At 38.9% G+C, this 25,396-nt stretch overlaps 1 protein-coding gene across 1 annotated transcript in view; it reads left to right on the forward strand.

The window, feature by feature from the left end:
* Window positions 1-25,396, forward strand: part of LOC145994875 (protein KRI1 homolog) — a 69,593-nt gene that overhangs the window by 23,941 nt on the left and 20,256 nt on the right. The window contains exons 6-7 of the mRNA XM_083131306.1: window positions 5,061-5,217; window positions 20,220-20,432. Of these exons, the coding sequence (XP_082987432.1) occupies window positions 5,061-5,217; window positions 20,220-20,432 (370 nt within the window). The remainder of the gene's footprint in view (window positions 1-5,060; window positions 5,218-20,219; window positions 20,433-25,396) is intronic.

The following is a 25,396-nucleotide window of genomic DNA, read 5'->3' on the forward strand; positions in this document are numbered from 1 at the left end:
CTCCTTTTCTTTCTTTGTGAACTTAATTTTATCATTTTAATTATTTTTCAATAATACGTTTTTCTCAGTTATGCATTTTTCCTTTCTGTCTCCCATAAAACGTATAACTGAGATTTCACTGTATAATCATACTTTGAAAGACCATGTTTCTTATTGTGCAAAGTGTACAGGAGTATGATAATGCATTTATAATACTGGAAATGATGGTGGAATTAAGTTTGATTTTTGGAGAAACTTATTTGTCCATCCAGCCAAGGCATACAGCGTCCACATCACCACCTCTGGTTTGGACAAAATTTGGTACATGCTATGTAGACATATTTTCCAGTTTTGGAATATTAACTCCACATTGGAATTGAGTACCCGTTTCAAATTTACTACAGTTCGATGGGATTTTTTCCCCCATGGAATTACATACTGTTCTTTAACTTCTGTTTTCATGAACATTAACCTGGTGTTGGTCGACTATGTCAGAGTAACACTAATGGTCGACATGTTAGTAGGGATGGCCAGATCCGGATCCTTAGGATCCTTAGGATCCGGATCCTAAAATTTTTCGGATCCGGATCCAAAACTTTCGGATCCGGTACTTTTGGATCCGGATCCGGAATTTTCGGATCCGGATCCGTTTTGCCTTCCCCCATATGCGCTTCTTTGGAAAGTAAGAATGTGCTTATAACATATTGTTACCTGCTAATATTCATATATATATAATATACATACACACACATATATATATAGTGTGTGTGCGCCCGTGCGCGATTTGTAATTAATTAATACACTTACTAGAGAGGTCTAAGTCTCCCCCTCCGATTTCCATGAAACTTGGCAGGTGTATAGAGGCCCCTCCCCCTCAAATGTCAAGATGAGGAGAAATTGAAGTGGGGATCTGACCCCTAAACCACGTAAATATGGCATAGGAAGAAACAGGGGGCATAGGGCCTCTATACACCTGTCAAATTTCATGGGAATCTGAGGGGGACACAGGGGTCAGATCCCCACTTCAATTTGTCCTAATCTTGACATTTGAGGCAGATTTTGCCTCCTAAAACAGTTTTTTAGCCGAAACAAAAAACACACGTATTTCTTCCTTTGGGCCCCTCTATACACCTGCCAAGTTTCATGAAAATTGGAGGATGACACAGGGGTCAGATCCTCACTTCAATTTGTCCTCATCTTGACATTTGAGGGGGTTTTGCCCCCTAAAACAGTTTTTTAGCTGAAACAAAAAAAAAAAAACATGTTTTTCTTCATTTGGGCCCGTTTATACACAGACCTGCCAAGTATCATGGAAATCGTAGGGGGACACAGGGTCAGATCCTCACTTCAATTTGTCCTCATCTTGACATCTGAGGGGGTTTTGCCTCCTAAAACCGTTTTTTAGCTGAAACAAAAAAACACGTATTTCTTCCATTGGGCCTCACTATACTGCCAAGTTTCATGGAAATCGGAGGGGGACACTTAGATAACCTCCCTTGTTAGTCTTACACTTTGTAATTATTTAACACTGCATATATTATAATGTTTTATTTTAATTTGTAAAACTGTAACTCTAGAACAATTGTATAATTTTTGTATAACATTTCTATCTTGTTATATGTGTTAAAGGTTTCATCCTGGAATGGAATGTCTCACATTTATGTGTGTTTTCATTTCCAATACAATCGAATGAATACATATTCGTTTCAATGGCATTTACAAAATCACCTCGGACATTTGTGCACGAGTGTGTTAGCCGATGCGTAGCAAAGTATTTTAGGAACAACACTTGAAAAAATTTCTTTGTAATCGAAGATCATAATACCTTTTAAGGTGTGGTAATATTATAATGTAAAGAGTCAGACTAAGAAGCAACCTACTGGTCAACGGCTCCCATGGCGGAAGAAGATGGATGGCCATCTCAACGGTGAAGGAGGCGGAAGAACCAGGAATCAGGAGGAGTAACACCTCTTTTTAAAAAACCTTGGGCCAGCTGGCACCGGCTGGTAGTACCTTGTAAGGGCCCCTTGCCAGGGTTACGGTGAAGACCTCAACGGCAACTATGGCGGAGAAGGTGACCTTTGGAACGGCATAGCTGGCGGAAGAGGCACTCATTCTCATTGAGTATAAATATGAGAAAAAGCCACTGTCTTGTGGAGGAGGGATCCTAAAAGACTAGGGGAAAATACCCCGACAGAAAATTAGCCTGCTTGGAGGCTCAGGTGGCAGCCCCATCACCAAGATCGGGTGCTGTGGGCCAATAACCCGCACACTTTAAATCACACTATTAAAGAAACATTAACAAGAGGAAGCCGAACTGATTCTAAGACGACGACATTTGGCCTGAAAAGGACAATGAGAATTGGAATATGGAATGTTAGAACCCTGCGGGAGAGTGGAAAACTACGGCAGGCAGTGGCCTGCATGAAGAGCTATTGTCTGAGCATCCTAGGTATAAGTGAAGTCAGATGGCCAGAGTTTGGAGAGGTAAATACCCATGAAGGAGTTACATTCATATATTCTGGAAGACCTGAGGGTGAAGGTGTGAGCCGTGATGGTGTGGGTATATTGATGGACAAGGAAGCAAAAAGGAGCCTTATTCAATGGTATCCAGTGTCTGCGAGGATAATTGTGGCACATTTCAAAACCAATATCAGAAACATCGTTATGATCCAGTGTTATGCACCCACAGAAGTAGCAGAGCCTGAAGAGAAACAAGAGTTTTATAGGCAGCTCAATGAAACAATAAAGAAGCAAAAAAGGAAGGATATCATAATAATTGGAGGAGATTTAAACGCAAAGCTTGGGCATGACAACGAAGGCCTTGAGCATGTGATGGGTAAACATGGTTTAGGAGAGCGAAATGAGAATGGACAACTTTTTGTGGACTTTTGTGCTAGCCATGAATTAGTTATTGGTGGTACTATATTTCCTCACAAGAAATGCCATAAGGTAACGTGGGTATCACCAGACCATAGAACAGAAAACCAGATAGACCACGTGGCAATTGGACGGAGGTGGCGACGTTCGCTACAGGATGTAAGAAACAAGAGAGGTGCAGACATTGGGAGTGATCATCATTTGGTAGTGGCTAACTTTAAAATGAAAATTCAAGCTCAGAAGAAGAGAATGGAACAGACAAGGAAGCGGTATGATGTTAGTAAATTGAAGGATAAGAATCTCCAGGAAACCTTCAGGATTGAACTGAGAAATCGGTTCCAAGTATTGACCGATGAAAGTGAGCAGAATGAAACAATTGAAAGAGAATGGACAAAAATTCGATCTGCTTTCGCAGAAGTAAGTGAAAAGGTTCTGGGCCTCAAGGATAGGAGGAAAAAAGATTGGATGTCTCTGCAGACCTGGGAAGCACATGGTGATATGCAAACAAAACTAGCAGATCTGATAGAAAGTGCAAAAAAAGCAGGACTTGTGATTAACTCCAAGAAGACCAAGGCACTGAGGATTAACTCCACAAAAACAGACCCGTTTAATATTGGTGAAGAGATTATTGAAAATGTGGATAGCTTTACTTACTTGGGTAGTGTGGTGGCAAAAGATGGAGGGGCGGCACAGGATGTTTCTCAACGAATCCAAAAAGCAAATGGCACCTTTGTGAGGCTCTATCCAGTATGGAAAAACAAGAAGATATCTATGAAGACCAAACTTCGTATTTTTCGAAGTAATGTTAAGTCTGTACTGTTGTATGGGTCTGAGACATGGAAAGTAACAAAAACGATTACCTCTAAATTACAGACCTTCATCAATCGCTGCCTGAGAAAAATTTTGAATATCTTTTGGCCAGAAGTGATTCAAAACCAAGAACTTTGGAGAAAATCTGGAGAAACCGAGGTGTCCATACAAATAAAGCGGCGAAAATGGAATTGGATAGGGCATATGTTGAGGAAGGAAAATGAGGCTGTCGAGAGATAGGCACTAGACTGGAACCCGCAGGGAAGAAGGAAAAGAGGGAGGCCTAGACAAACGTGGCGAAGATCTGTTCACGCTGAGGCCTTGGAGGAAGGAAAGAGCTGGAATGCAGTGAAGAGAATTGCCGTCAGTAGGACCAGGTGGAGATGCTTTGTTGATGCCCATGTTCCACAGGGAACAACAGGAATTAAGTCAAGTAAGTCAATATTATAATGGGATTGAGATACAAAACTCTCGGATCCGGATCTGGATTTTTGGATCCGGATCCAGATCCGAAACTTTCGGACCCGGATCCAGATCCGAAATTTTCAGATCCGGAACTCTCGGATCCGGATCCAGAACTCTCGGATTCGGATCCAGATCCGAAACTTTCAGACCCAGATCCGGATCCGGAATTTTCGGATCCGGATCCAGGTCCGTAACTTTTGGATCCGTTTGGCCATCCCTACATGTTAGCATGACGCTAACATCTCCATTTTTTCAAATTTCATTTTTCAAATTTCATTGATCTCTTAGTTCATTATGTGCATATTGCACATTGTTGTTTTGTCATGTCCAGTGTACTGTGGCCTGTGAACATTTCTTTGAGTTTGATTGTAATCTTCGACGGCCGATACTGCACTGTTGATGTCATGATCACTTATGCTCCACATCATTATCTTCTGAATAAAGAATATTTCTCATCTCCTCACATACACTTTCCTAGTCTGTATCGTCCACTAACCATTTGCAATATATGAATATTGACCATCATGAAGAAAGTCACTTAAACACAAGAAAACCAGTGCAATTCATGAAAACATTAAAGAAACAAATAAAATTAACAGTACCGTGGTTGTTCGACATGTGAGTGTCACGCTAACATCTGGCATAGCTCCTAATAACAAAAGGGAATGCTCCACCCTGTTATATGCTGTATATGGAGATGCAAAATTATGTGATCTTGTCATCTGTGTAGTACCAAAATGGTATGTTTCCGGACATGAGTTCCTTATCAAAACTTGATCTACTAAGTCCTCTCTACAACCCCTAGAACTGTGTAATAGGAATTGTGAATCACCCTGTATAAAATAACCAAAATGAAATATAGTAGACCAAACTTGTTTAGTTTCTTTAATTTTCACACAACTTCGATTAAAAATTAATTATTACAGGTACCTTGAAAAAGATGATGATGACTATATTCCTACATATGATGAAATCGTTCACGATTCAGATGGAGGTTTATCTGAAGATGAAGAGACATTACAGCATCAAGCAGAATTTGAACATACGTATAATTTTAGGTTTGAAGAACCAGATAAGGAATTTGTAAGTAATATATAATCTTTCTTACAATCTATTTAGCTGCTTAACAAATGTGTATACGTATATGTTAGGGGTAAATGTGAACCTATTTCAATTCTGTCTTTGACCTTGAATGTATGGAGTTTTTATTTACTTATTGAGTCATCCACTAACCTAAGAACACAATGCTGTAAGTGTTTACCTTTATCTTGACTGTAGGCTGTACAAATGATTATAATATCAAAATATCAATTTCAGGGTTGCTATGCATCTGGGAAACCTGGAAAACAGGAAATGTCAGAGAATTTGGTTTGTCAGGGAAAAATCAGGAAATGTCAGGGAATTTTGCAGATCGTCTGGAATTTATGTGCATTTTGGAGCTGCAAGAGAAAAAGTTGCAAAATGATCAAGCAGTTCACTTCCACTTCCGGATTCGGTTCTTGCGATTCCACCCCCAAAAAAGATTCAGTTTAGAAACTTGCAAAAATTATGGTTCCTTCGAATTTTTGTAACAAATTTTCACTTTTATAATACTAGATATTAGAAAGAATATAAAAATAAAACAGGCCTCCCTGATGACGTAGTGGTAGCATCTTCACCCCTTGTAATCAAGGAGTCCCGGGTTCGATACCCGGTGGAGGCACATAGTGGTTCGGATCCCACTTTAAACTGTAGGTTCATTCCCTATTAGCCATCTTATGTATAAAGTGGACTTAAAACACCAACTCAAGCAAGCAAAGTAAAACTTGCAGTCCAGATATCTGATCAATAACTAAAATACATTGACAAAATGATCATAATTATCGGAAAGCTTCTATTATTTTATAGATCTTAGTCTTGTTGGCATTTCCTATATAATTCCTATATGTAACAAAAATTTCTCCAGATGCTGTGTACTTAAAAATGTAAGCAAAAATAATACTTATTCATACATTCACCTCAGGATTGTGACCAAACATTGGCTGCTAATTCAACTAAATGAACCTTCACAGACCTGCACTGATTCATTCGGACTATTTTCTAGTTCACAGGCTCCTATTGCAAAGTTGTTAATTGCTGTTTCAACCTCTATATGTTTCTTTAGTTTGTGCACTATCATTTGAATCAGCCAATATATTCTTAATTACTTTCGTTCCGAATTTCATTTATATGTTCATCATACAATGTTCACGTAGACAATGTATTTTTGGTAATAGAAAAAATACAATTATGTATGGAGGAAGAGTCAAATGAAATCTGTACAAGCAGGATAAAAATTATATGACAGACTGTATACAGGATAAATTTACATCAGGTATCAACTGTTATTTATAAAACGACCTCAAGGGTGTAACACTGATCAAGTGAGCTTCAGAACACCATTTTCATAATTTTTCGTCATTTTTTGTCTTCACACACTTGCAACACTGTCGGTTCCTTTGATCTTCCTGTCCCTCGCGTGGCAGGCAACCTGATTGGTGGCCGGATTTCACACCTAAAGTCGTTTTCACGTTCAGAAGACACAACGGCGCTTATGGAGAAACCGCACAGTGTTGCCAATACAGCGCTAGCTCATGTCGCCGGGAAATGATGACCTTCCTTCACAATGAAGGTGTTACATATTTTGTATATATAATGATAATTATATGTAATTATTAATATTAATATTATACTGTGAACGTTACAGTTACCCTTTTTACTATGATCCATTGCGATCACTACACGCATGAGTGTAATGCACGAATATGACACTTCAGAAATCACTTAAAAAAGTAAAAATCACTGAGCGCTCACACAACTGAAAACACTTTTTCGAGAGAGGGAGGGAAAAAGTCTAAATAGACCAAAGCAGATCTCTCACTCAAGTAAGGGGAACCTGACACATGGGTTAGATTCAAGTTGCAACCCAAACAAACAAATGAGTTATGGCCCACGTGAACTGATAAGACATGAATGATTCAAGCAAGGCATGTCATGTTTCTATCTTCAAGCCCCATATTTTGTCACGTGTTGGAAAGCCTTTCAAAGGTTAATATGGTGTCTATGAATTTATGTGTACGTTGGAAACTAAAAGCTGATCTTCATTTCAGTATTAATGTCGACAGTAATGTAAACAAAAACAACGTGTATTTGCGACAGCACTAATGTTGCTCACAACAGCAGCATTGGAAATAATTGTCAATTATTAAATTTAAGTAATTTCAATTCTATTATAACATTATAACATGAAGTTAATATTTTTACTGAATGGAAATAAAATAACAACTCGAAAACTTGGTGGTGATTAGCCGGAATGCTGCGGTGAGCCAGCTCAAGATGGCCAGACAACGTCTCCTTACTAAGCGTGTGGTTCGAGTTAAAAAGAAACTCCAAATGCATGGAAGTATTATTTCTGGGAACCTTTGAGTGGTTATAAAAAATAATTTCATTATTTTCTCCACAACTTTGTCGCTGGAAGTTTTTACTTGGAATTACAGAACAAAAAATGGCCAGCGACGACATTTTCTACTGCACGAATATAAAAAATCTCCACATACTTTATTTGAATATTTTTTAATGCGAATATGCTTTAAAGTATTGATAAATTCTAAGCACCACCATCACCTATGACAATTAAAAAAACTGTGTCAATTTTTTTAATAATGAATGCTTCAATTTTACGGCATTTTTCAATGTTAGGAATGAAAACAATGTAAAAATTTTGTTTTCACAGAAAATTTGCATTTTTAATTTATTTAAAATTATGTAAGCAAGTTACCAGTTTTTTGTGTTCACCATCGTATTCTCTACAAAATTTCCTGCAAAACTGCAGGTACCGATTTTACTTAAGCTAAATTTGTAAATCCAGAAATTTCACAACAGCGCGCTTGTATTTTCCCATAAGAAAAGCATTGTCCATAAGAGCCCATTGTGTCTTCTGAACGTGAAAACGACTTTAGCAGAAACGGTTTCGATATATCTGTGGTGCGTTAGCTGTTCAAAGTCGCTGCGCTGAACGTGTTGCTTGAGTCTGCACAATGCCTAAGAAAGAGTCGACTTGGTGTTCTGCAATAAATTGCAAGAACAATGGAGAAAGAAAAGATGAACAAGGAAAGCATATAAGTTTCTTCCGCTACCCAAAAGAACCAAAAAGGTGTTTTCTTTGATCTTTGTGCATTCATATACTGAACATCATTTTCTGAAAGTTGCACAATGCTTAATTTTGATTATCAATAACATGGAGACAGAAATATCCACACAAGATCCGTCCACTGGGGTGTTTTTAAAATAATTTTCCCTTACTTGTTTGTCTGTCAAATAATGTCGTCAAGAAATTAATAAATGACACATCCAGAAGTGTTTTGTTATTTTATATTTCACAAATCGACGAAACGAGATCTACCAAATGGTTGCTGTGGTGTGATTTATTGTCTGTGATGATGATTGAAACACCTGGTTTATTACTGTGTGTGCAAGAAGGACGGGTACCAGTAGCACACTTGCAGTTTCACATTTATCGTCATCATCGTTATCATTCCGTTATGATTTACAATAATTTATTATTTTTCCAGGTGTATTCTAACTTGAATGTCCCTAACTTGGATGTCGGTTTAGGTGACACTCACGAGGTGACATTCATTATTATTTATTATTTGAGCAACAGGAAAAGTTTAAATTTTACCGCAGATATAGATAATATGTGTATATGTATTGACACCAGACATGCAACCATGAAGTTTTGTCTAGGTGGGACGGGGGGAGTACTAGGATAAACGTGCAAATAATAATAATAATAATAATGCTATTATTATTAGTAGTAGTATCGAAGACGTTATTATCCTCTTAAATCATGCAAAAAGTGGGTAGAAGTCGTTGCTAAAGCATTTGTGTTGGAGAAATCGATTTCAAATATTTTTTTAACACGTCCACATTACCTAATGACGAAAACAAGCACACAAACAATTTTTCAAAGACAGAAAATCCATGACGAATATAATTCTTTTGTACATATAACATGTATAACTTTCATGAACAACATAATATGCTTTACACATATGCAACATGGAGCGACGTAAAATAAAAAAAATGTAAGATGTTAACACTAAATTGTGTATGTATTCAAAGCTTCTTAAATACACACACGTGCGCGCACGCACGCACGCACCGAAACACATGTACACACACACACACACACACACACATCCTATATGTATAACATATTATTTAAATATATTAAATAAACAATTTGTCCGCCTCATAACAAACCAACAGGAAAAATGGTATAAATTGCCTGTGAAATGTGCGAGCTCTTTTTCCTCAAAACAATTTAAAAAAACTGTTTAGCAGCAACAGTACTGAAGTACATAGTTGGTCCTACTTCTCTCTCTAGTAATTTACAATGCATTACAATGCATCGCAAGCGAAGCGATCAAGAAAATTTTTAGATCCAAATTTTTGCTAACTGAAAACAGTATTGATTTAATAGGGCGTACATGATTTCACAGGGTGCCATGGCATCCTCTTTTACATTTTTTGTCATTTAGATTGTTCAGCTCCAAGGACTGACTTCCGCTGCCCCTATACTTGAGAGCATCTGGGAAGGCGGGTGGAAAGTGAGTGCGCAGTAGCAAGGAAAGGTAGCGTTAACCAACCCTAGCTATAAGTCTTGAAACCATCCGTAAAATGTAACCACCACAACTAGGGACAGCATTCCAAGCATTATGTACCTATTCCCTTGCAACTCATTCCAAACAAATAAATAGTGCAAATTCAAAGTCTACATTGTCAGTGAGGCAAGGGACAGCTGTTTGTATCGAAATAGGAAAAGGTGTGGGTAATTGGGACGGAAAGTAAAACGCGTGAAAACCTGCAGAGATAATTGCAGAGAACGTTTTGCCTTTTATCTGGTCCGTGATGCAAACACGATATCTAAAGGGCCTCCCCCATGGCGGAGTAGTAGCGTCGTTGCCTTGCAATCAAGTGGTCCCGGGTTCGATACCCGGTTGAGGTTCATGACACAGTGGTTCGGAACCCACTTTAAACTGTAGGTCCAGTCCCGATTAGGCTTACTGTGCATAAAGTGGACTGAAAACATAAAATCAAAAAACAAAATATTTAAAGTTGATACTGAATACATTGGGTTCAAGCCACTACGATCTTATTCAATGTTTTATAACGGCAACCATCATGTCATACAGTTATGTTTGAGTTATTGTTGTACGTATTATTATATATGTAAAATTGCTATATCAATACGGGTAACAATAACAATGTATCTGTATTATATTAGTGTTATTGCCATACCTATCCATACGCGTAATAAGAACGCTAACCAAAGAAATCGTTCCCAGTAATTCTGTAATGTATTGAATTAAAAATGGAAAGTACAACTGTACAACGAAGAACTGGAAAGTTACAGCACTTATTAGAAAATAATATACGTGTAACAGTCCAAGAATTCATTTCGACCTAAATATTTTCTGGTAAACAGAACCATAACAGCGAAATAAGTGTTTGGTGTTATTATTCCTTATTTTGTTGTTATTATTATTATTATTACAAACGCAAATAATAAAATGTCTGATAGGCGTGAAATTCTACTACCCTTTCCAGTAGCCTACAGAATAAATTCAGTGAGCAGCGTTTGTTTCCCGTGCGAGGCTGGCAACGCTGACTTGGAGCCAGTACGGTCGAATCTGCAACTGTCTTTCCGCGCGCGGAGTTTTGAACGCTGTGATTTACTGTTTTGGTTGTGGCTATTGGAGTAGCAATATTTGGTATATCCGTGTGCACAATGGAAGCTGAGAATAGGAAGCGTTGTGTTTTACACAAGCAAGCACGTGAGATCGTGTACAACGTGTACAATTACTTTAAAATCGAGGCCGAGCAGAAAACGATTGTGGAGGGCGAAGCTGAGTGCCATGTTGCCAGACCTCAAGAAAGGACTGCTGCGGCGTGCGGGGTAAGTTTGCGTTCAGTGCAGAGAATTGTGAGCGAGGGGAAAAAATCTGTTCGTGCAAGTGGGAGTGCTGTATTTCGATCACCAGGCAAAAATCCTCGCCGCGAAAAGCCTGTTACCGATATTGATGATTTCGATAAGAGCATATTATGCAGGGAAGTTTTGAACATGTACAGAAATGGTGAATTTCCTACATCATTGAAACTCGCAAAGAAAATGAAGGCGGAATGTAAATTTGTTGTCAGCCGATGGTCTATGCTGCGTATTCTAAAGAGCATGGGGTTTAAATATAGAAAATGCAATGATGGACGGAAGATGTTAATGGAAAGGACGGACATTGTAGCTGCGAGAGCTGCATTCTTGCGAAAGATTCATTGCATCAAACAAGAAGGAAAATCACCTGTTTTCTACCTCGATGAAACGTGGGTTAACTAGAACCACACACGAAAAACATGTTGGCAAATGAACGATGGTACGGGTGGCCTAAAAGTTCCTGTAGGAAAGGGGGGGCGTCTGATTGTTTGCCACGTTGGCTCTGCAAACACCGGCTTCCTTCCCGATTGCAAATTGATTTTCAGAGCAAAATCGAAAAGCACATCTACCGATTACCACAATGAAATGACTGGTGCTGTTTTTAAGCAGTGGTTTGAAGAAAAATTAATTCCGAACCTTCCTCCAAATTCCACTATAGTTATGGATAATGCAAGCGTACACTCTGTAGAGTTAAATAAGGCCCCAACAACAAATACCAGGAAAGCAGAAATAATATCGTGGCTGGAAGAACACAATATTCCCCACGCATCTTCGCAAACCAGAGCAGAGCTGTTACTTTTGGTCAGGAATCACAAGCCGACGTCGAAATCATACGAAGTGGATACACTTGCAAGAGGATTCGGCCACCAAGTTGTGCGTCTGCCTCCGTACCATTGCCAATACAACCCCATCGAATTAATCTGGGCGCAAGTGAAATCTTACGTTGCAGAAAAGAACAGCACTTTTAAAATGGCTGATGTCGAAAAGTTGACGCACGAGGCTGTAGCGAACGTGTCGGTTTCTGCTTGGGATAAATGTGTGCAACATGCAGAACGTCTGCAAGAAGAGGATTATCACCGTGAAATCTCCCGAGACAGCATCATGGAGCCCTTCGTTATCAACCTCCAGGACTCCGACTCCGAAGACACTGAGGGTGAAAATGAATCTTCTGAATCTGAGTAAAATTGCAGGTATGTATGTTCAGTTGCCGCATTCTTATCCTATTCATTTCTGTTTTGCGATTTCATTTGTATGTTTATAATTGTAGTATCTATGGAGACAAAAATGCTTCGATTTGTTCGCTTAATGTCAAACAAAATTTCTTTTTTTTTTATTTTGGCTCAAAGATCTTGTTCATCGTTTCATTGCGGTGCGTGCGAAATACATCGCATATCCACTCGGCCGCGGATGTGGCAACGCTCTGCGCGAAGGTAGCAGACGAACGGCTCTGAACTTCACGAGACTGTAAAAAAAGATATTTCAAGCAAAACGAGCAGGACAATTCTGCAAAATGTATTTTTATTTTATAAAATTTGAAATCGGGGGGGGGGGTGCAATTGCCCCTCTGTGCCTACCTGCAAGTCTATTATTCGCTAAACAATCGATAAGTGGCAATTAATAAGTAATATGTAGAAATTCTACTGTGGTCAAAATGAGCTACAAAATTGTTACTATCTATGTTTTTCTCAAACTGAAAACAATATCAGTTTAACAGGTCGAAAACACTTCCAAAATATTATTGTTATTATTGTTATTGTTTTTAAGTCCACTTTTATGCACAGTAAGGCTAATCGGAACTGGACCTACAGTTTAAAGTGGGATCCAAAGCACTATGTGCCTCCATCGGGTACCGAACCTGGGACCCTTTGATTACAAGGCGACGATGCAATCACTGCGGCATCGGGGAGACCTCCAAAAAAATTTTAACTTTTAACATTGTGCCAATACTAGTGACTCCAACAAGCACAAAAATGTACGAGCTTACCGAGCAAAAACAAATTACCAAATTTTAGGTAAAAATTGATAATTTAGACCAATTTATTAGTGTGAATTTTGAATTCGAAGGGGGAATTTACCCTTATTTGCCCTCTCTGCGGATACCCTTTGGGGAACGAGTGTCAGTATCTATAGTGGCAGATAAAAAAATCAGTAAGCATGCATACACAATTCTATTTAAAGGCAAAGAAATGTAATGAAAAGTCAAGAAATGCCTACCAGAAAACAAAATATGCAAATTTGAAGACTTTGCATGTTAAGTGCAATCATGTACAGTCTCGGACACTTCAGCGTTGTAGCAATTCCATTGAAAGTAAATTAGGCCATTACAACCCAGAAGTAACCGTGTCTGTACTACCACACAATTAGAAATTACATATGGAATAGTAGATATCATATATCATTAAATGCGATGAAGAGAAAGATAGAAGTGCTTGTATAAAATTGGAAGCTTGTTCCTGCATGAGTTTGTCTTCGTTCAGTGACTGGTACAAATCACAGAGCATGTAGTCTCATGAAGGAGACAGTCAGTTGTATGATTTGAAGATGACAGTCGATATTCAGCGTCAGTTTTCCCTAAAACTAATTCCATCTTGAATATCCTTTTTCGTCAGACTACTCTTAGAATTTGTTATTCCTACTTCTTCCTTCAATATTTGCCTGCTCTTACCTTCTTTCCCTGTAATTTATTTCCATCTAAGGGAGCAATGCCCCTGACCACACCATGGGTGAGTCACTGCATTCAACCATACTTTGCAATAAGCTGTATATTTTATGCAATAAGCTGTATATTTTAGTCCGCTGAATTTCATATATTTGTTCTTCTTCTTATTTTTATTTCACTAAAGAATCATTTGTAGCAAATTCGTAGGACAGCATTTGCAAATGCAAATGTATTCGAGAATATTATTCATTATCATCGTCACGATATCTGCACACATTTTGAAAAGCATACCAAGCAACTAGAGCTGAGCCGATACCACCATTTGCCGATACTGATGCCGATACCGATACCATGACCGATACCCACCAATACCAATACTTGTGTATTTCCAGTACAAAATAACAAAGGCAAGTTACAGAGTCATACTAACTCGTCACATCACTAGGCACATATTTAGATATATATAATTTGGGGAGCCTGTCCGAGCTTAGTGTCTCAGAAATATAATAATAAATGTGTTTCTATTTAATATGTAATATAATTATTTATAATAATATGAAAATTAATTAATTAGTACTTAATTTCTCTGATGCGTATGGAGTATTGCAGAATGTAACCACAGACTAAGAAACAGAGGAAAGACAACGTTAATACTATTTTGTTCTTTCTTTCGTGACTAAAAAATATTGTTATTAAATAAATAGTAAAATGACGCTATAAAATCAGCAAATATTCATCATCTAGCTTACGTGTAGTTAAGACCGCTAAAATTTGTGTAAAAAACAACAGTCATGGAAAGGAAATTTATGTCAAAGAAGTAAAAAATTTAATATTTATTGTTGAGTTGAGTTGGTGTTTTAATTCCACTTTATGCACATTAAGGCTAATTGGGACTGGACCTACAGTTTTAAGTGGGATCCAAACCCCTTGTGCCTCCACCGGGTATTGAACCCGGGACCCCTTGATTACAAGGCGACGACGCTACCACTGCGCCATCGGGGAGGCCCTTTTTAATATTTATTGAATAACAAAAGTAATGATGGTATGTCCATTTGATGAAAAGTAAAGTTCCTGATAAATATTTTATGTACATTACTGTAAGTAGTGGTGTACATAAATCTTTAGAAGGGCCTCTCAGATGGTGTCACCTTGTAATCAATAAACCGCGGGTTCGATACTCAGTGGAGGCACATAGCGGTATGAGCCCTACTTTAAAATCTAGGTCCAGTCCAGATTAGCTTATCTTTCTTAGTACTGCCATTCAAAGCCGTATGTTCCCAATCTAATCTCGGCGGAAATTATTGATTGATTGATTTGCTTTATTTTACTTCACTTCCTGTGCCACTTTGGGCTAATTTGCGAAGATAGGGATGAGTGATGATGTGATGAAATTGATGAATGGACACTCCCAAACATCCATGCTCAGGCCGGGATTCGAACCCTGGAGTCGTAGCGTGATGTGCTAACCACTCCACCATGGGAGCCGGCTTTCAGCGGAAATAAATAGCTATCATTGGCCGATACCGGCATTCACACAAAAGACAGAAGTGAAGAGGATAAGTATAAATTGCTGATACCCCTTCGCGCTTGAACGTAGATGAAACAAAGGTAATTTCACAGTGACCTTCATCCCTCTTTTCCAAGAACTCCGCAACTACCTGACCCCGCATTAGTGCGGTGGGGGGTTAAAAACATCCACCTATCTTACCACCACAAGCTTCAAGCAAGAATTGGCAATGAATGGTTTATTTCTCACAGCATTAACTTAGCAGTTACATGCCTTCATAGTCACTTTTGGGTTTAGCTTTCACTTACCCGTGTCTATGATCTTGCCATCTGCTCCCAGGAGGGTGTGGTTTTATCCAGCGTTTCTAGGAAAATGTATGGAACTTTCTGTGCCGGTCTCCCAGTCCGTCACAAGGTAGGGTGAACGAAATTTTAAAAAGGACAAATGTTGAGACAAGCTGTGCCTCTGCCTGCTCTTTTAGCCACTGAAAATCTTTGGTATCGGTAAAATAAAATCAACCGATACTCACCGATGCCGATACTGCTGGTATTGGCCCAGCTCTACAAGCAACTCATTCAAAGGAAAATGTCACATTTTTTTTTAAAATCACAACACAAAGTATTATGTGTACGCTTTAACATTAATTTCAAGTGGGACCAACGTGCCAGGAAAGTGTCGGCCGCTGAGGATCTAAGGTTGCCAGACATTCCTATTTTATCTTTAACTTTGCTGATTCTAATTGAAGTAATATCCAGCATTAAACCATCTGATTTGTGAACTTAATAGTTAGTTTACACATTTAAACTGAATCCCGTGAAGCATTGTTGAAACAACATGGGAGTCGATTCTCTTGGTTCTCTTCCAAGCGCAGCAAACATACGAGTTGGATGCAGTAGCTACCACGCTAGCGTAAGCTTCGATGACCTGGGGACAGAAATTCTCCCGAACTGGCTCTCCGTATGCTCCGTGGCACTAGTGTCTTGCCCTCTGGAAGCCTAAAACTTATAGAAATTCTCTGCAAAGATTCTTCTTCTGAGATATACAGACACTAACTTAAAGCTTGGAAATATATGTCGTTCACCAATGGATATGTACTAAAATGCAGCAAACTTGTGCAATTCTACATGCAGAAATCTAACAGATAAAAAACGGAAACATATTAAGGTGTTGATTTGACTGTCCCACGTAAATTTTTTGAACTTTGTTTTAGGAATATTAGATTAGTAAAAAAATATTGGCAGTTTTTACGTTTATCTGATTAATTGACCTACCATTAATGTCTAATAGTTAGCATTAGTGCTGAAAAGTTTTTTTTTCTCCTTTTTTAAATAGCCATCCTCCAATTTTAAAGAATTTTGCGATTTGGAAATTTTTACTTCTGGAAAACCTTCCCTCCTTTTTGATCTGCTGTCAATGCCAAACTTATACAATCTAATCATTAATGTGCTAGTTTCCTCCATACTTTGTTTTCTGAACATGTTTTTATGATTGAAATGTTAAGCTGCGTTAAAAGTTGTGCAGAACAGTTGATAAGAATATTATTTATTTTCAGCTTTTGCTTTATGCACAGATAGCATAATCAGAACTGGACCTACAGTTTAAAGTAGTATGCATTGCACTATGTACCAGGACTCCCTGATAACAAGGAAGGAGTCCCACACATCTGAAGAACCCAGAAATCTCAGGGAATTTAAAAAAAAAAAAAAATCTCATGGAAATTGCAGAGAAAATCACCTAATTGATCAATGAGTCACATTGAAGCACATCTGAAACACTAGAATATCCTCCTGCCTGTTAACAATAATTACAACTAATAAATACTGATAATTACAACTTGAAATTGGAACAAGTGTTCTCGAGTTACCAGCCAGATTAAATTAGCATTAGCTTCAAATGTTTTGAGCTCATACATTGCTCTCATCATCAGTTATATATTTAATCTTACGCTGGTCTCCAATTCTACATTCCCTAATGATGAAAGCAATGTATGCACTCAAAATGTTGGAAGCTAACTCCTATTTAACACTAGAACATGAAGGATCTGATAACCCCTAGAACAGCAGAAAGAGGTCATTTTAACCCCTCATAAGAAATTCATTTAAAAATTCTAATTATTTTAGAATGGGATTTTTTAAATTTTTTATTATTGTCTGTGCTTTATTATAATCAAAGTGTTTAGGCAGCACACATAGATGAAACATAACCGGGGTCAAATTGACCCCTCCAGCTGTTCTAGCAGTATAACGTGAAATTTCACAGAAATAAATTATATTTTGTAGATTTCCATTAAAAAGAGAGAAATAATTATTAAAAGTCAAAATTTCGAGGCCAATAAGAAAAACAGGATAGTTATTAAAGAAACAGTCAAGGTAGGGGTCATTCTATTGTTAACCTGGCTGGTAATCTGAAAACACTAGTTCTTCGAATCACGTCACCAAGAAAGCTACAATTTCCACTTTTAATTACAACTTCAGGAACTTGCTATACACAAGCTTCTTTGAAGATGTAAGCTTGTAATATGTCTATTTTGCATTACAGTTTCATTAATGTTGTGTTCCTTTGTAAACTTTGGTATGCCAAAAGTCTGAAAATATTTGTTCTCTTGTAATGCAGGTTGAAAAAGTGTTCAGTTCCCACAAAAACTGATAAAGTACTTATAAACTACTGATATAAAATTGTGAATGTTCCATGAAGAACATGAATACTTCATTCACTTCCTTAATTAATGTAACTTAGTGATTGCAGTAGTGTGTATTTAAACATTTATTTTACAAAACCATGACATATGTGGTAGAATATTGCACTAAATTACAGGCTATAATACCAGGTAACCAAGAAAGTTCATGGGGTTTTAGTAAAAAGAAGAAAAGGTCCAAAACAAATGTGTTTACCTTATATTTATTCTGCAAAATATCCACCATCTTCTTCTACAACCTTCTCCCATCTTTGTACAAGCCTGTAGATGCCATGTTTGAAAAAGTCTTTGTGTAGGGCCGCAAAAAACTGCACCACCGCGTTTTCAACCTCCTCGCGAGTTTGGAAATGTCGATTGCGCATATGGTTGTCCATAGACAAAAAAAGATGGTAGTCTGATGGAGCGATGTCGGGTGAATACGCTGGATGTGGCAGAAGTTCCCAGCCGAGAGAAGAAATCACCTCCAGGGTCATCTTTGCTGTATGCAGTTTAGCGTTTTCTTGGTGGAAAGGAACACTCCTATTCACTAATGCAGGTTGTTGCAATTGCGCGGAGTACACCTCTTTGTTGATGGTTTTACCACTTTCCAAGAACTCATAATGCACAATCCCAGCCGTAGTCCACCAGACACACAGCAGCACCTTCCGCTGATGAAGAGCAGGTTTTGCAGTTAAAGGTATGGTGTCATTTGACGATAGCCAATGGTATGAGTGTTTCTTGTTATCGTACATTACCCACTTTTCATCACACGTCAAAATGCGGTCCAAAATTGGACAGTTGTTGTTCCTAGTGAGCAAGGAAGCACAAATGTTCAGTCGTTGGAGACGGTTCGCCGCAATCAGCTCGTGTGGGACCCACTTACTCAGTTTCCATGATTTGCCAAGCTCATGCAAGTGCACGCGAATTGTTTAAGCACTTACCGCAAATCGTTGAGCAAGTTCTTGACACGTTTGACTTGAATCCTCTTCAATTGCTGCCTTCAGTTGGTCCACATCGAGAGATTTCGGTCTGCCCAATCGAGGTTTGTCTGCCAGTGTCTCATCGCTACTCGAGAAGGTCTGAAACCACTTTTGCGCTGTCCGTTCACTAATTGTACCTTCTCCAAACGCTGCACATATTTTTCTTGCTGCTTCCGCTCCTTTTGTGCCCAACTTGTACTCATACAGTAAACACGCCCTGATTACTGCATTCGACACAGCCATGGTTCACTGCGAATACTTGCTCCCGAACTATCGACTGCGACCTGTTATCTATGTTAGCTGAATTGCCAAGGAATGAGCTTTCCGCCAATCACACATACATGTACCCCTGGCGGCTGAACTGCGTACTACCCCACGAAAACTACGGGCAGTTGTAAAAACCGCATGAACTTTCTTGGTTACCTGGTACTTCATTGATAAAATTGTCGGTAATATAATACCGATTAAACGGTTCCATTATTGTTATTATTATTATTATGATGATTGTGATGATGATGATCTGGTCTCTGTGGCAGAGTGGTTTAGCATGACATGCTTTGATGCCAGGAGAATCTGGTTTGAATCCCAGCCTGGGCATGGCTGTTCTTTGTGACTGACCTTTCATCCATTTCATCTTTGTGATTAACCCAAAGTGTCAGAAAAGTGAAGTAAAATAAACCAAGTAATTAAATCTACTACTACCACTAGCACCACCACCAACCACCAATAAATATAATAATAATAATAATGAAAGTGAGGATGGTATGTCTATGAGGGGAAATAGAAAATTGTAATATTGACTTATTTTCCTGTAGTTTACGGTTATTACAAGCATAAGAAAACAGTTTTTTCTTTGTGACGTTAAAATAATTCTATCATGCAAGCAATGCGTACATACAAGAAAAACTATTATTGTAATATTGACAACTTTGGAAAATAAAATTGAGGATTCTGGAAAACACTGTGAAATTATATTTAGAAATCATGTGGGAACTGCAAGGTGACAACGTTGCCAATATGCCATCAGTAAGGCATACTTTCTGTTTTCAGTGAACTTACTTTCCTCATTTCACCTTGTAATTTTTTGTTTAGATTCCAAAATGGGCATATTTGTATTGATTAAGATTCCACCATAAACTGTGGGTATAGTCCCAATTAGCTTATTTGAGCATAAAGAATAACATTTTCATTATTTTGTTGCATATTTTGAAGCTTGTGTTTATGTATGTGTTTTCATTAAGGGTTATTTTTTCCAGATCAAAAGATATCCTCGAACAATTGAGAGTTCATTGCGTAGGAAAGATGATACACGGAAAAAGAGAAGAGAAGAATTACAAGAAAGGAAAATCAAAGAAAAGGAAAGGAAAAAGGATGAAATAAAGCAGCTGAAAGCTTTGAAGAGGAAAGAAATAATGGAGAAGTTGGAAAAATTGAAAGAAATCACTGGGAATCCAAGTATTGGTTTTCAGGTAGGCAACTGAAAGACTTAGAATAGTTTTAAGACTGAACCATGCATTCCTGCAAAAAAAAGAAAAAAAAAAGAAAAATGTAAAATGTGCTTTGCACCATGCCATGAAGGTGTATATGGGGTGTGGGGTTAGGGCCCCACACTTCCTTGATCTCAACCGAGCTGGGGGTGATGTGATCAGCACCATGCCCTGGCTGCCTTTACCCCCCCAGAGTTTCCTCCAGGTACCCACTTTATACGACGCTGGGTGGTTGCCGGAGCTGCTTGAACAGGTTGAAAAGTCCTGGTTCTTCCCCGCCGGGGATCGAACCTGGGTCTCTCGCATGGTAGTCATATGCCTGAGCTACCATGGCATTTCTGCTGCTGTGGTAAAGCGGACAGGATAGTAACCTCAAACCATTTTACATGAAAGCAGTGACATAGGTGTGGTGTTGCACTCTAATTAGAACCTTCGTCTGACCCTGTGCTTGTACTTGAGCTGTTTTTAAATCTGTTAGTTATTTTGCACCAGTTTAGGTTTCATGTTTGTTGAATCTAATTTTGAAATTATGTTTAAAACATTTTTATTGCAAATAAATGTACGGGGTGTCCAAAAAGTCCCCCACCATAGGCAAATCACAGTATTTGTTCAATGTGCTCTCCGTTGAGTTCCACACATGTTTGTAGACGGAATCGCAAATTGTTGAGCGCACAGGGGACATAATCTGGGCCAATGGCTTTGCATACGTCCTTGATTCTTGTGCGAAGATGAGCCACATTGTGCATCTTCACGCTGTACACCAGAGATTTAATGTACTCCCAGAAAGCACACATAGCAGTATTATTTCCACACGTTCGTCCTGCAACAGCATCATTCCCTACAACAAAAGGACGACAAAAATTAATTTTTACCATTTTGCCTATAGTGCGGAACTTTTTGGACACACTGAGTGCATCCATGAGAGGCCTGCATTCTTGTAGGGGAAGGGGGGGGGGAGTTGGATAAAAATTGCCCTAGAAAGTCATTGCTAGAAATGCACTGCACTCTGCACATTCACAGTCTTCACCATTTTTAGAGGTGGTGTAATCAGCACCATACTCTGGCTGCCTGTACCCTCAGGGTTGGTCTCAGGTACTCAGAGACTGGGTGAACCCCCAGAGCCACTTCATGCAGGAACGAAAGTTGAAAAATTGCGACCTGAAATCATTCACTCTGGGAATCGAATCTAGGTTTCTTGCATGTAGTCAAATGCACTACTGACCACAGTGGCTTGTATCATATAAGTAATGTCTTTGGTGTTAAATAGATGTTAATTTCACTTTGCTCAAACACTGAATGATTAGAGACACTGAATCGCACACACAATTCTCAACGTGCTTTATTTACAATTCTGAAACTTACTAACAACTAAAATATGATAAGTGCTAAGACCCCACTAATATCTACTACAGCGCAGAAGAAATAGCTTGGCAGTGACGTCATCTCCCACCTTCACCTCTCCTTCCAAAAGCGAAGGCTCATTCGCTAGAGCGGACGACAAGGTGACGTGCAAACCAATCGAAATCATTCCGAGAGGGGTGATGCAGGCGTGCAAACCCCTACACTGCTACATTAGTCTAACAAACCGCAGCTACGAGCGAGGGATTGCAGGCTATTTTGTTTCTTTGTTAGAAAGGTTATTTCGGCTGTTTTTGTCATTGTTGTACAATGAGCAGTGGAGTAAAGAAAGGTAAGCCCCTGCACAGCGATACAAGAGAAATAGTTTTCAATGTGTATAAGTACTTTGATTGCGATGAAAACAAAACCACAGCTGTTCACAGAACGCCCGTGGTGACAGGTGTCAGTGAAAGATCTGTGTGGAGAATTTTGAAGGAGAAAGACAAAAGTGTTGCTATTGCGAGCGGGAAACCTTTTTCAACGGTGGGTAAAAACCGACCGAACGCCCAGCAACGTGTCACAAATCTGGATTCTTTTGATGAAGCAGTCGTGCGCCGAACAATCCATGATTTATACACGAAAGGCATTGTTGTCACCGTACATAAACTGATGAAGGAACTGCAAGAAAATGTTAATTTTAAGGTTTCGCGTTGGTCATTGCGTATGATCATAAGTAAATTAGGATTCAGCTTTAAAAAGCACAGCGTAGGCAGCAGGAAGCTACTCCTTGAACGAAACAGCATCGTTGCGTTGTGGGCGGCGATCATTTCTGCGTGAAGTTAAAGAACTGCGCAGAGAGCAAACCGCCCGTCTTTCATTTACATAGATGAAAGTTTCGTGAGCACACACCACACTGTCCCCAAAGTTTGGCTGGATTCCAAATATTCGGGGGGGTTAAAAGTGCCAACAGGAAAGGGTCCCAAGTCTATTATTGTGCATGCCGGTGGTGAAAGTGGATTTGTGGAGGGGTGTAGTTAGTGTTCCTTTCAAAAACAACTTCAGGTAACTATCATGGGGAGATGAACACTAACAATTTTATGTTGTGGTTCGAAGAACAGCTTATTCCCAATCTGCCCCCAAACTTGTTATTGTGTGAGACAATCCTCCATACCACAACAAGTTACTGAAAAAAATTCCAACATCAAACAGCAGAAGGATGAAATGAAGTCGTGGCTATCATCTCACAATACTCCGCATGCAGAAGGTTTGCTGAAAGCCGAATTATATGAAATAATTAAAATAAACATCTAGCAGTGCTAACTTTAAATTGAAGATTGGTAGTTGCACCGCGATCCTTACTGCTCGTACTCTTACTCGTGCCATGGTTCTTTTCATAGTAGTTGGCAACGCTGACTTAGCAGGGAGTGACGTTACTGCCAAGTTATTCCTTCCCGGCTGTAAATCAAACGTGGATCTAAAAATTGTAAATATGCAATGCAACAAGTTAAATCCTATGTCCAAGTGAAATTCATATATATTCTTCAGCGTGATTTTTTAAAAATATAAATATCTCCAGGTAATGCGAGCTTCCTTTGATATTTAGACAATTTTTTTTTTTGCAAAAAAATATACATGGTATTTTCGAACTTCAGCTGTAATATGTCTGTGTGGGGAGAGGAGTGTGTAAGAGTAATGGATATATCTTTTCTTAAGGAAGAAATTTTTAACGAAACATCTGAATGACCCTTTGGACAAAGATATTTAAATGGTTACATAAATTTCGAAAGATTGTTCTTCCCAAAATAGGCAGAAAAACATACACCTTCCTCACGAATAACTTCTCCAATGAGTATTCCAAATCAGTCAGAATTAGCAACTCCTCTCTCAATTCATATTTGGTATATGAGAGATGCGCTAGTAAATAAATACATAGAACCTTAGCACTCACTTCGTGGAGAAAGTGAGTACTAAAGTTCTCTGCATTTATTCTCTCTGAAGTTGGCAACTATGTCAACGTAATGCAAAAGCTCACGTTGGGCCAAATGGAAATTGTCTCGGCTGGTGTCTTATGGCCAGCATAGCATAGGGTCGGAACAACTGGGGATGCTACGTGGACATTGAGATGTCAGTCCGTAAGCTTCAACGATTGTGAGATTCGAATCTGCTTGTCTGAAAATGTATTAATTTAACTACATTTTAGCAAAGCTTCTTCTGAGGGTAGAACCATGGCATGGCAGCTCTCCCCTTAGAACCATTGCTGCTTTTTAGTATCTACAGGGTGGCTCAATAAGCCCCTTAACACTCCCGGTACAAGGCCACTGCAGCACACAATTCCTCGTGAAATTCTAGCCCACATTGATGTGCACATTGATGTGTTGCACGACCACCTTTCCATTTAAAATCATCACGTTGGGTTTCAAGATGGCGGACATCAAGGTGGCCGCCGACCACGTGGGTGGCATCAATGTGGTCCCCCCTTGGCCTGGTGACGACCATTTCCACGTTGCGTGCTGCAATGGCCTTGTACCGGGTGTGTTAACCTTTAGGTGCATGATCGCCTCGATTGAGACACTCTTAGGTAACCCTTGGGTGCCCGATCATCTCAATCGAGATGCTTTTGTCATGGGCGTAGTTTTCACGTTATAATTTCGCTATTTTTTGGCTAGAATTCCACATGTATTTAACAGAAATGATTGTAGCAAGTTTTTTCTCATGAAAATGTCTGGATAAAGGAGACTTCCTTTTTGCATCTTTTTTCAAGGGAAAAATTTTGCCGACAAAGGAAAGCTGGCTTTGTTGTTCTAAAGCAATGAATTTTCCTCGCCCCTGGAAACTGCATTCGAAGGAAGTTTGTTTATCGGTACCCGAGGTCAAAAGGAATGTTTTCCGTCCTTTTTTCAGGGGAGCGGAGTGGGGGGAAACCCCATTTTTTTTAAAAAAAATGATTTTTGGGGGGATTCCCCCTCCCCCTCCATATATATGCCGAATGTGCATAAATTTTATATCGTCTGAATCTGTGATTCATTCTGCGTACAACGGTAGATCATTCATCTCTCTAGGGCAATTAGCCTCTAAGCTACAGTCATTTCAAGGTAACACTGCATTTTAAAGCTTGAATCAGTAGCATGCTGACCATTCCTTTTGGGGGTACAACTCCCGTTACATTGGTCATACGATAATAATGCAAATATTTTTGTGTTCCTTACATGCCAACGATAATTTCCATGTGCATGTTGACACTGTCATGTACTTTTTTCTTGGGGGGGGGGGAATCCCCATTTTATTCCGAAATTTTGGAATTTTGGGGCTCTCCCCTCCCTCCCGCCACATATATGCCAAATTTGCATAAATTTTATATAGTCTGAATCTCTGGTTCATTCCGTGTACAACGGTATATCATTCACCTCTCTAGGGCAATTAACCTCCGATCTACACTCATTTAATTGAAACTGCATTTTACTCAGAATCGGCTTGGGCAGCAAGGGTTACCTGTGAAAATGGCTTTGGGCTCCTAAAGGTTAAGTTACTTATTGAGCCACCCTGTATATGAATTTTCTTTTCTGATATTGATAAAGCACCAATGTAAAACTTAGCAACACTAATAACTA

Source organism: Lepisma saccharinum, chromosome 1, assembly GCF_977018435.1.
Source record: "Lepisma saccharinum chromosome 1, izLepSacc3.1, whole genome shotgun sequence".
In the NCBI taxonomy this organism is placed as follows: domain Eukaryota; kingdom Metazoa; phylum Arthropoda; class Insecta; order Zygentoma; family Lepismatidae; genus Lepisma; species Lepisma saccharinum.